At 37.0% G+C, this 13,885-nt stretch overlaps 1 protein-coding gene across 3 annotated transcripts in view; it reads left to right on the top strand.

Moving 5' to 3' along the window:
- The window catches only part of LOC106061330 (uncharacterized), a 172,739-nt gene that overhangs the window by 155,637 nt on the left and 3,217 nt on the right, over positions 1-13,885 (top strand). For all 3 annotated transcript variants that reach the window (XM_056033981.1, XM_056033980.1, XM_056033983.1), the window contains one exon: positions 12,538-12,657. In XM_056033981.1, coding sequence (XP_055889956.1) covers positions 12,538-12,657 — 120 coding nt within the window. The remainder of the gene's footprint in view (positions 1-12,537; positions 12,658-13,885) is intronic.

The following is a 13,885-nucleotide window of genomic DNA, read 5'->3' as shown; positions in this document are numbered from 1 at the left end:
ATGTCTCCACACACTTTACTAGAGAATAATTATCATGTCTCCACACACATTACTAGAGAATAATTATCATGTCTCCACACACTTTATATAGGAATAATTATCATGTCTCCACACACTTTACAGGAGAATAATTATCATGTCTCCACACACTTTATATAGGAATAATTATCATGTCTCCACACACTTTACTAGAGAATAATTATCATGTCTCCACACACTTTATATAGGAATAATTATCATGTCTCCACACACTTTACTAGAGAATAATTATCATGTCTCCACACACTTTACTAGAGAATAATTATCATGTCTCCACACACTTTACAGGAGAATAATTATCATGTCTCCACACACTTTATATAGGAATAATTATCATGTCTCCACACACTTTATTAGAGAATAATTATCATGTCTCCACACACTTTACTAGAGAATAATTATCATGTCTCCACACACTTTACTAGAGAATAATTATCATGTCTCCACACACTTTACTAGAGAATAATTATCATGTCTCCACACACTTTACTAGAGAATAATTATCATGTCTCCACACACTTTACAGGAGAATAATTATGATCTCTCCACACATTGTATTAGAGAATAACTGATATCTCCACACACTTAATTAGACAATAGCTAAAATCTCCACACACTTAATTAGAGAATAGCTAAAATCTCCACACACTGTATTAGAGAATAGCTAAAATCTCCACACACTTTATTAAAGAAAAATTGATGTGGTCACAGATAATATTAACTCATTTTGATTTTAGAAAAGCAAATAACTAAGTTCTCCAAGCCATTATAATAAAGCACGTGTAATATTTCCCTAGACTTCTACATTGTAAAATGCCTCCAATAAATAAATGAAACCTTTGTGTGTGTGTGCACACGTCTTTTAGTTCTAGATTGTAAGATGTTTTTTGTTCATTGTAACATTTCTTCAGATCAACTTTTGTTGGCATTTAGAAACTAGAGACACGAACGATTGTAAAACTTAAAAAAGTCTGTGAGATTCGTATTTCAGACACAAAGATGCCAGACAAGTTATTTAAAGTAAATTGTGTGTCTCTTCAATATCTAATGACAGTACGTGGCAAACTAGACCACAGACATTTCTATTTTCCCCTGCAGCTTCTAAACAGCTTCTACTGAACTGGCACGTTATGTTAGAGTGTAACAATTTGTTTTAGACATTAGATGACGTCAGCAATTGAAATACGACACGCTGGTTTGTTGTGTGTAGAAATAATTCTTTGTTGCAACATCTATAACTCACATTTGGTAAGGAAAGAAAGAGAGATAATTCAGCTGCACTCAATTTCTAAGCGGTTGTTACTTTAAAAAGAAAACACCTTTTTATAACGCAATCTTTAGTTTCTGACAAAGACTATAATAAAATATTGGTAAATCATTAATTTACACACTGACTTAAAGATATTCTGTTGATTTGATTCAACTAATGAAAATTAACTATGCATAATGAAATCTTTAGTTTCTCTTAAAGGCTAAAATTCAATACTGATTATAATTTATTAATTTATTTATGGACTATTGGATGGCAGTGCTCACTATTATCAACTATATGATCCACGGTAAATAAGCCCGCCTCACGTATCCAGCCGCCTCACGTATCCAGCCGCCTCACGTATCCAGACGCCTCACTCTGAATTAGATAACTCCAAGGGTATCCCATTTCAACTCCCTGGTCGAAAGAAGAATGAGCAAAACGTCGTGCCATTGCTGGAGATACAAAACTGGCTTCCGAGACTCCATCCTGCACTATTGACCATAGAGTTAAACGTTATCATTCAGTTACTATTACAATGCAACGTGTCCAATCAGTTCGATCAGTTCGATCAGTTCGATCATAGATTATAAACAACTAGTCGTTCCAACAAACCATGCTGTCAAAACGCTCTTAGTACGGCCAGTCAGTAATGAATGGTCCCCCCCCCTGTACAGGTAACTAAGGTAAGACAGTATACACACACCTGTATGCCTGTCATCAATGCTGTTACAGTTGATTAGATTTTTTACATGTCTCTGCGCCTTGTTCTCTGTCTTGTCTTTGTTATCCTACTGACAGTTGGGAAACGAAAGGTCCAACAGGATTGGGGGGGGGGGGTGACTAACGCAGAACGTGTCCAAATGTAGATCTATTTATGACACAACCATTAATGTTTGAACCCAAATATGATCACCTGGACTGTTATCAAGCAAAAGGGGAAGAGGGGCCTTGACTTTCTACTATCTTGTGCACCAGGACAAACTACTTTTGGACTTCTGCCACTGAATATCTGCTGATGAAGTGCTACCACTGAGGAGCTGCTGATGAAGTGCTACCACTGAGGAGCTGCTGATGAAGTGCTACCACTGAGGAGCTGCTGATGAAGTGCTACCACTGAGGAGCTGCTGATGAAGTGCTACCACTGAGGAGCTGCTGATGAAGTGCTACCACTGAGGAGCTGCTGATGAAGTGCTACCACTGAGGAGCTGCTGATGAAGTGCTACCACTGAGGAGCTGCTGATGGAGTGCTACCACTGAGGAGCTGCTGATGGAGTGCTACCACTGAGGAGCTGCTGATGAAGTGCTACCACTGAGGAGCTGCTGATGAAGTGCTACCACTGAGGAGCTGCTGATGAAGTGCTACCACTGAGGAGCTGCTGATGAAGTGCTACCACTGAGGAGCTGCTGATGGAGTGCTACCACTGAGGAGCTGCTGATGAAGTGCTACCACTGAGGAGCTGCTGATGGAGTGCTACCACTGAGGAGCTGCTGATGGAGTGCTACCACTGAGGAGCTGCTGATGAAGTGCTACCACTGAGGAGCTGCTGATGAAGTGCTACCACTGAGGAGCTGCTGATGAAGTGCTACCACTGAGGAGCTGCTGATGAAGTGCTACCACTGAGGAGCTGCTGATGAAGTGCTACCACTGAGGAGCTGCTGATGAAGTGCTACCACTGAGGAGCTGCTGATGAAGTGCTACCACTGAGGAGCTGCTGATGAAGTGCTACCACTGAGGAGCTGCTGATGAAGTGCTACCACTGAGAAGCTGCTGATGAAGTGCTACCACTGAGGAGCTGCTGATGAAGTGCTACCACTGAAGAGCTGCTGATGAAGTGCGCCGCGTACAAGCGGTGATATTTTTGTCTCGCATACGTTTTCAAAAGTAGGGCAAAGCTATCACCGGTTACCCGCGGCGGCCATTGCACGACAAGCTGCTGGGACATTTGTGAACTTCAAGGCAAGAGAGCTTCTGTGCGACAGACTTATGGCATTAAGACTTACAAACTATTACTACAAAATATCTTCCGATCTTCGACAATCTTATTGACATTTAGAACTAGATATTTGTACTACGAGATCTCTTCTGAACTTCGACAATCTTATTGACATTTAGAACTAGGTATTTGTACTACGAGATCTCTTCTGAACTTCGACAATCTTATTGACATTTAGAACTAGATATTTGTACTACGAGATCTCTTCTGAACTTCAACAATCTTTAATTTTCAAAAGAAATATTTACTCTACAACAGTCTGATTCACATTAAGGTTTAGGACTTTTCAAGACAAGATATATTCTCACATGACAATCGAAATGACATTTAGATCTAGGAACTTTCAAGACAAGATGTACTCTCACATGACAATGGACCTCATTCACCAATCGCAAACAAAACACATTTAGCCACGTGATTCTCTATCTCTTCAATACAAATTACGTAATACACACAGGCTATCACGTGACAGTTTTTTTGTTGTTGTTGTTTTATCAATATTATCACGTGGCTAAATGTTTCACAGGGCTGGACTGGGTGTCACTCCTAAATCGATGGACTATCACCAGAAGCACTGGTTATTGGCTATAACAATATTACGGACAATGTATTAGGCTAGTTTTAGACTGCAAGACCATCAAAGATCTTTGATAAAAGTAAATGCGAGGGCCTATCACAATTATCTTTGGGATTCTTTAATAATATAAAATCGTTTTCGTAGAACATGTCATTCAAAGTGGCCCGTGTGGTGCCGGCCCACCAGACAATGTCCTTGTTATGAACATTAGGGAAACAAGTCCGTCTAGAAGTTACGTTTAAACACAGACATATGCAACATCTCCATGGAACTCTCTTTCATTGACTTACACATAGTTCGTGTTTTAATGTTATTTTTTTTTCTGATGTAGCTGTCTGTGGTCTGTCACAGTTTTGATTAATTCATAAAAGTCTTTGCTGGGTTGAAACAATCAGACAAGATATTTCTGAATCTGTCATCTATTTGCATAGTAAATATTAAAGTCACTAGGAAATTATAATAAGACTGTCAGATAGAGCTCCGTGAACTGAAGATACAGAGTTGCATCTAAGTTGATTCCAGCGTCCACCCTCAGTGCAAATAAAAGGTGAAGATCTGATTGGACATTGGGCTTCCATTACTAGTCAACAAGCTTAAACTAATCTGCAATACTTGAGCCAAGCAGATTCTCAGGTTTTTCTTCTACCTGTTAATTTTTTTTAAAGTTACTTCCCTTTTTAGACCTTGCGATCAATGGTGTAGATGTTGTTAAGCTAATCAATGACCAAAGGTTAATGAGGGTTTCATGTGGCAAGCACAATGACCAACCGCCTTTCATTTCCTCAGATACCTATTAAATCTGGGCGTCTTGAAAATCCCAAAGTGGCAGATGCCAGTCTTCACTTACATTCGAACAAACCCGCCCATCCATTTGGACACCGGGTACTCTGTACTCTGGTCTTGCACTTCTAAATGAGAAATACAGGGCAACTTAACAATCAAATATATTTTATAAGGGAGTGTTGGGTGGGGGGAGGAGGAAAATAAGAGAAGATTACAGGAGAAATATTGTACAATAAGAAACGTGAATGTGTAATTTCTTCGAGTTTCTTTACTAGGCTATTATTATTTTATTGATCATTAAACTTTATAAATATCTCTATTATTGTAATTCCTCCCACGAACTAAACTTAGGCATAAAGTGCTAGTTAAATTATTCAATAACTGAATAACAAATAATTGGCTGTAAAAATATAAAAAAGAGAGAAAAACCTTTTTAAAAAGCTTCTCCAAGAAGAAATCCACACTATTTCTGTTAATAATGTAGGAGTTGTTTTCCTTTTTCGTTATTAAACAAATTAATTAATAAGCAATAATTAATTGACTAGTTGACTATTTTGAAAAAATTGATTCGTATTTTGTTAGGTAAAATAAATAATAAAAATAATAATCAACATGTTCCGAAAGCGGGTGTGGGAGAAATAACATGTACAATTATTTAAAGGGACAAAACCCAACATCTTAAAAGATATATTTGAATACTGAAAGATTAATTTCCCTTGTTGGTATCAAATAAAATAGCCTAATTAATAGACAGTAATTGACTAATTTTTTTTTTATTGATTTACATATTGTCTACGCCAATGAATAATTGTGCAAAGTTTCAACTTCATCCGAGAATGGGTGTGAGAGAAATAACGTGTGGATTAGTATAAGCTTGTAAAAACAATGTTTCAATGTTAATATTTCGTAAAATAAACTTAAACTGCCTTAAAAAGTATATAAATAATAATCATCATCATCATCATCAAACTCCATTAGAGTGAGGGCTTGAGAGGCTCAAATCCTCTCTTGCAAAAGCCCTGGACAAAAACCCTGCTGTCTTGCGTAGTGCATAAATGTCGCCATACATGTCGAGAATTTTGAGTTTCCCAGACCTGTCGAGACGGAGATCAGCAAGTCTGGGGCAGTCAAACAGAATATAAGGCACGGTTTCCTCTTCTTCCCCGCAGCGGGGGCACCGTCAATCAAAATTTGGCCATAGCCGCGAGAAATATGAGCCAACAGGACAGTGGCCTGTCCTGCACTGTGCTATAATAGCTTGCTCAGGCCTGGACAGCCTCCACCACGGGGAAGTGCGGTCAGGGCGCCTCATGCGCTCCCAGACTCCACGAGCTTTTTGGGACTTGTCCCAGCACTCAAACCACTTTTCCATTTCTGTTTTTTGTATTATAGCCAGGGCTTGATGAAAGCTTACAGCCTGATCAGTGGGTGGAATTTGCCCTCCCTGGTGGGCCAAAGAGTCTGCAATTGTGTTGCCAGTCACACCTATGTGACTCGGTACCCACTGCATTATTACAAGGGTGCCATAGCGTTGTTTAATGTTATGTGAAGCCATGATGACAGTGTTGATATTGGGGGGCCATGGTCCGGGGCTTTGCAAAGCCTGTAGTACAGACTTTGAGTCAGTGACCACAACAATCTGTGTTGCCCTCAAATGTCCCTCGCCGAGTTGAGAGTCAATGACTTTTAAGTCTTCACGGGCTGCCATGGTCTCCGCATCAAAACTGCAAACACTACCACATGGTCCAAAGATTTTGACTGTGTAAGAGCCAAGAAAGTCGATGTAGGCTCCATAGCCTGCTCTTCCAGAATCTATTGATGCCGACCCATCAGTGTATGCAAAAATAGCACTGGGCTTGAAGGTATTAATGGTCTCCAGAGCTAGGATTTGAAGGTCGTTAGATGAACGGCTTTGGCATTAGGGTCTACTAATTTCAAGTGTATGTCTGGGGTCGTTGGGCGACACCGAGGGGGAAGGGGATGAAAGCGTTGAATGTTTTGTCGGTTGGTGGAGAGGCCAGCTTCATCAGATAGTATAGTGGCATGATGCATAAAAGACTGCATCTGGATACTTCTTCTGCATCTCCAACCATCCACTAGTTTTCTAGCTGGGAGGTATTCATCCAGCCTTTTATACCGCTCATAGCAGGTCAGTACTGACCTTTCCCTCCTAAGGGTTAGTGGACCTATATTAGCCATTATTTCAGCCGCATTTACTGGACTTGTCCTAAAGGTTCCACAGACAAATCTTAGTGCTTGGGACTGTATTTTATCAAGTTGTTCAAGAGCAATCCTAGAGCCATAAATTTGCACAGGTAGGCTGTAGTCTATCTGTGATCGGACTGCTCCTAAATACAGGGATCGGAGCATGTCTGCTCGGGCTCCCCACTTCGTGGATGCCAGCTTCCGCACAATGCAAAGTTTCCCTGAGGCCTTTCTTACAACATCCTGGATGTGCTCACACATTTTTAGTTATATAAATAATAAAACAACCCATCTTAATTATGCTAACTAGAAAGCACGTACGATTAAACTGTAGTATCTTTTTGTAAATTTGTTAACTTTTTTGTGTGGAATTAGCAATACTTTAACATTGAATACACAGTCTTTGAAAACAATACGACTATTCAGAACTATGTGAGCAGGTCAGGCAGGAGCTGAGTGGGAGAGGACCTATTCTCTGCTGCTCAACATTAAAATTTACCAACAGTAGGCAGATGTTTGCGCTACTGGGTGGGCTCAATCTGTGCACCTCGGTATGGTGACCAAGGGGCTAGAGTCGCCTAAGCAACCATACATACTAAACTATACTAGCTAACTAAGAAGACGCAATAACGAAACTTTACTTCAAATTAAATAAAACAAAACGATACTTTATTTAGATAAAAATAAATCAATAGTAAAATATAATATATACACTACAATGAAAACAACTAATACTAACCCTCTAAATCTAAGATACTACAAACACCAACAAACTAACCAAACCAACTATTTAACACAAACTGATCAAACCAACTACTACACTAGACCTAGATCTATACAAACACACTACTATAAACTAGTCTAGTCCTACAATATACTACTACTACAACCATAACACTAACACTAAAACAATAACACCTTAGTAGTACCTTACTATTCACTAAGAACAGAAACAGACTATAAGTACTAAGTACCTAAGGCAACACCACAGAAACAAACTAACACTAGATTCACTAAGATTTCCTAACTCTACAGCAGCAATAACACAGCAGTAATATTCAGCAGCTATATTCAGCAGCTAAAACAGCAGTTACATTCAGCAGCAATTATAGCAAGGCAGCAATAACAATAGCATCTATAGCAGTTTAAAACAGCAGTTAAAAGCAGTAGTAATAGAAAACTTACAGGCCGTCCCAGGTACAGAATAATAAAATAATTAGACGACAGACCACAAAGATCTTCAGCTGTCACACAGACAGATATGGTACTGACCACTGGTCAAATGTACACTCAACTGTTTTAAGACAGCATGTAGTACATCACTTTTATACTATCCCGCACTAACCTATATAAATATGCGGAAGTACAATTATAAAATATGACACTAACCTATAAAAATAAAATATATAAAAATAGATCTAACTTATACAACAAAAATACATATAAAACTAGCTCAGGGAGCGCAAGCTCACAACTATTTGCTATTTTAATTTGTTTTTTTTTTATTGGGGGAGGGGAGGCATAGTGAAAAACTGCCGCACCGGGCATTGTATACCCTTGCTACGCCACTGCTAATGAGTATATAAATAAACATGAAAAAGTTTTTAGCAGTCACTATACAAAGGGCGTATGATAAACTATCGTATTATTGTTCGATTGTTCATTATTCTGTGATGGTTAGTAATAGGGTTTCTTGGACTAGTCCGTTTCGTTTCGTTTCGTTTCTTTGATTAAAAAGTATTGGGCTTTTTTCCCTATATATCTTTGTATTTTTCAGTTCTCTTTTTAAATTAAACTGACATTATTATGCTATAATTTTAAAAATACCTGATAGAGAAAAAAATTCTGCACAAAAATACGGGTAGTTGGGATATAACCCGATAGAGGCTATAAAAAGAAAAGACCTGAAACTAGCGCGTGAAACTACACATTTACAGTACTTTATTTGATGAGTATTTTACCCAAGATCTCTGTTGTTTTTTAGGACTAGCTTATTTCAAGTACCCGGCATTTTCCGATACACAATTTCATACACAAAATAATTGTTGAAAAAAATTGTAGTGATTTTAAACTTTAAATGATTACTTAAAAAGGTGTTACTCTAATCAGTTTTGAATATTATTTTGTTATGAATGTCACTGTTTATTTTGTGTCTGTTCTAGTTTCTTAAATTTTTCTTGAGTAAAGGGGTCGTTTTTCTCCTAATGGGTATAGGCCTACCTGATTTCTCCAAGCAGCCTTTGTAAAATATTGGTCCTAAATAATGCTATGTTTATAAACAAAAAATCGCATGGCTGCATTATGATGAATGTACGTATTAGTTCAATATATTTTATATTACTAGGTAACTATAAATAACCGCAAAAATAGACGTAAGTTTAATTTTTTTTTTGTTAGATCAAGTCATATGGCAAATTTTTGTTTATATCCTAATTCTAAAAAGGAATAATAATAGAATTATACAGTAAAAATAATCACTAAGTTTTTCTTTTAATAGTTTTGAAAGTCTGAGTTTGTGTGTTTTTGCAGATGTACACAAGCTACACTATGAGTCAGTTTATCTCTTCTAATTGTTTAGAAATGAGTGTAAAAATGTATGCTTCGATATTTTTAGCCTGAATTTAAGAAGCTACAAACTTCAAACAACTAATATATTGCCTCTTCCATAAAACTTTGTACTTAAACATAAATTTATCCAATGCTCGAAATCCTGTTATACTTAGGCCCTATTTAAATCGATCCGGTATCAATGTATTAAGTAGCAATAACCCCACAAAAAAATTAAATGAAAGAAGATTGAGATATACATATATTTTTGTGACGGTACGCACCGGTACGGGGTACCGGCACCTTTTTTCAATGTCGCGAAAAATGATTACTTTTCTTGTAATTCAACGTTAATTGTTAATTTATTATTAGTTGAAAGTTAGGCAATCTATCACTGAGTACCGGAGCCTCTTTTTTATTTTTACAAAAAAAAAAAAAAGCACTTTATATACTTTCAGCCGACATGCCGTATTATTAAAAACACCTATATGTGAACTTCTCAATCATCTAGAGTCTTAGACAGTCATTATTTTAGACAAGATTTAAGTAGAGTCTAGACCTAGATTTAGTAGGCCTATTATTATAAAAAAAATAATAATAATCAGTCATTATAGACATCATTCGCAATTTTATTATTAGGTCTAGGCATTGAAAAATAAATCTATTAATAAACTATAAGCACTAACTTATTAAATAAGTCATTATAAGTAGAAGTATTATAATGAATATTGTATAGATCTAGATTGACTAGATCAGCGATGCCCAAAGTACGGCCCACGGGCCAAAACCGGCCCGTGACGTGGTTCCATCCGGCCCGCTGAAACGTCGGCACAATAAAGTAGAAAATTCCCCCCCCCTCCTTTTCAAAAAGTTGAAAGTGTATCTTTACCTTCGTTAGGGCCCTCACTTTTTCTTTGATGGATTGGTATCGTGACCTTTAACGACTGTGCGATATGAGTTAATGAAATGGAACTCTGAATGTAGAATCTACCAGGGAAAGTGAATGGATCTTTTTTTGTGGAACATGATAATAAGTCAACATATTTTTTTTGTAAATAAACTCTGGCTGTTTCAAAAACAACAACATATACAGCGGCTTTAAAAAAAAATATATATGAAGGCCTTCTTGGTGTGTGCCACGTAGGCCTATAAAAGATTGGTTAAACGACGCCCAAGAGATTGGAGGATCGATGGCAATATTTACCAAAAAGAGACACGAAAATAAGTTGATGGTAAATGTTGCTCTCATTTTAAGTAGAGAAATGAATCCACTTTTAGAAGCGTAAAAAAAAAGATAGACTTTGAATATCCCATTAATTAATGTAAGTACTAGATCCATTCGTTTCAAATAGTTGATTTCGCTTTTAATACCTTTTTGTTGATGTGGCCCGCTACACGCATGTCTAAAGTTAAAATGGCCCGCAGGTCGAATTAAATTGAGCATCACTGGACTAGATTATAGATAGATCTATAGATAGAGCTCTAGTCTAGTAGATTAAGTATAGAGTATAGTAAACGTATTACAGTATTATTAAATCTATGTCCTATGTCTATATCTAATAATTAAAAAACTTTAGTCTTTATTAATATCTAGACTTTTTTCTAATAAAACCTGACTATAGGCATAGCATAGGCCATAGGCTAGACTCGGCAATCTAGTCTCAAGATAGAATCTATACTATTACTAGATCTATTCGATTTTTATATATAGATCTAGACTAGAATTAGATTATAGATCTAAATATACTAATGGAGAGATGATATGAGGTGTTAGCTAATAGCGTTGCACAAGAAACAAACCTGGGTTTTTCTAAACTCTAATACTTGGTATGTAATAGTAAAACAGCACCTACCTAAATAAATCGTAACTAGAAATCAAAAACCTATATTTATTGTGGAATATATAGGTCTGTGGTTGTATTTTATATAGCCTTCGTAACTTCTTCTATAGAGAAATGACTTTTGTAATTTCTTTTACTGAAAATTGGGCTATTCGCGTCTGAGAAAATATATAATTTTTATGTTCAGCAACAAACCCTATTGATCATCAGTATCTTCAAAGTGCTTAAGTTATTCAACAAAATAGTATATTATTCTATTTGTACAAGGGATTTATGTTTTATATAAGTTTGTTCATTACTTGGATTACTTGTTTTATTGAGCTGAGTTGAAGGCATTAAATCCATGGAAAATATAAAATGTGTTTCGTCAATGAGCATAGAGACACCTCTTAACATGAATGTGTCATGTCATATGTCATGTCATATGGGAAGCCAAAGGAAAAGCCATTAAGATGGTTAGGGGTAAATTTTTTAAATGATAGAAATTCTAGAGACATTAAATGAACAGATGGAAATTCCTCTACTAGATCATGACACACTCGGTCCCTAACCGTGGGCCACAAATACAGACCTTTACATTATCTGCCCCATGGATCATAAGGTATAAAAAGGAACTTTACTGCAAGATTTAAGCATTTGATTCATCAACTAAACGAAATCTTCTTATATAATACAGACGTTACTTCAAAAAAGAAGATGATTGCGTCCTACGCGTCATGCATTCAATCATGCATATTAACAAATGACTTAAATTCTGCCAAGTAGAATAGATAGATAGAATGGATAGAAGACTTAAAAGTAAAGTAGCAATTATACACTGAACCATAATCTTCAAATACAACAAAAACAAAATTTAATAAAATACTCAGAAAGACACAAAGATAAAGGCACATTCCTCGTCCAATATGCTAGGACAAATTTGTACAAATGCTCTTTCTTCCCTAGCGCTATTAGAGCATGGAATGGGTTGCCTTAGCTAGCCAGGAAAACCAGTGACTTGGCAGAATTTAGGTCATTGGTTAATATGCATTACTAAATGCATGACGCGTAGGACGTAATCATCTTCTTTTTTGAAGTAACGTCTGCATCATATAAGATAAGAAGACTACCGGACATTGTCTTGGGATATTTAAAACTCTAATCCAGATTTACACTGAAACTTTCCAAAACATTTGACTTGTTACAAGGAAGTGACTTAAATGCTGCGAGAACGAAGAAGAAGAAAATGCTTTGTCAACAAAATGCTTTACCAAATGTGTCCCTGCTTGATATTTGTTCTTGCGCTCTACATTTCAGATCAGTGTCCGGCTCGTCCACTAAAAACCTTTGCATTCCTTGGAGGTCACCATGCACTCACGATTCTAAACTACTAGAAAAATATGATTTCCTTAGGTGTTGTGGCAGAAGTACATGCAAGTAAGTGTTTAGTAGATCAACTGTAAGATCCGTGGATCACTGTGTAAGGTGTTCATTAGAGCACTAGAAAGTGTGGAATGGAGGACTACAAGATCTTCTAAAGAACAGTGCAAGGTGTTCAGTAAAGTACTGCAAATTGTTTAGTATAGCACTGTAAAGATGTTCAGTAGAGCATTGTGAAATCTTCTGTAGAGCTCATTGTAAAGATGTTCAGTAGAGCATAGTAAGGTGTTAAATAGAACAATGTAGAGATGCTCAATAGAGCAATCTAAGGTGTTGTAGTGCTTTGGATTAAATTGGTGTTAATAACACAAAACGTCAACAATAAGGACTCTGACAATAAATTGAACTTCTATCTTTCTTAGAGATAGTTACAAATAAAATAAATCATTACTGAGCAGGGATAGTATTATTAGATGGGGGTAAGCGAGGGTCACAACTGCTGAAAACTTGCTTTGAAGGGAAATGATTAGATGTACCTGGTGTGGAGCTGCCTTAACTTGCAAGTTTCTTAGATTAATTGAGAATTGCATGCTAGCCTCGTGACATTCGTAGTAAGTGTAAAGAGCATTCCACATATAAGACAACCATACCTGACTGTACACATATGAGACAACCATACCTGACTGCACACATATGAGACAACCATACCTGACTGTACACATATGAGACAACCATACCTGACTGTACACATATAAGACAACCATACCTGACTGAACACATATGAGACAACCATACCTGACTGCACACATATGAGACAACCATACCTGAATGTACACATATAAGACAACCATACCTGACTGCACACATATGAGACAACCATACCTGACTGTACACATATATGACAACCATACCTGATTGTACACATATGAGACAACCATACCTGACTGCACACATATGAGACAACCATACCTGACTGCACACATATAAGACAACCATACCTGACTGCACACATATAAGACAATCATACCTGACTGTACACATATAAGACAACCATACCTGACTGTACACATATGAGACAACCATACCTGACTGTACACATATAAGACAACCATACCTGACTGTACACATATGAGACAACCATACCTGACTGCACACATATGAGACAACCATACCTGACTGCACACATATGAGACAACCATACCTGACTGCACACATATGAGACAACCATACCTGACTGCACACATATAAGACAACCATACCTGACTGTACACATATGAGACAACCA

This window comes from Biomphalaria glabrata, chromosome 6, assembly GCF_947242115.1.
Source record: "Biomphalaria glabrata chromosome 6, xgBioGlab47.1, whole genome shotgun sequence".
NCBI classification, from domain to species: Eukaryota; Metazoa; Mollusca; class Gastropoda; family Planorbidae; genus Biomphalaria; species Biomphalaria glabrata.
Note: the sequence above shows the minus strand (reverse complement) of the source record. Positions and strands in the feature narration are given on the sequence as shown.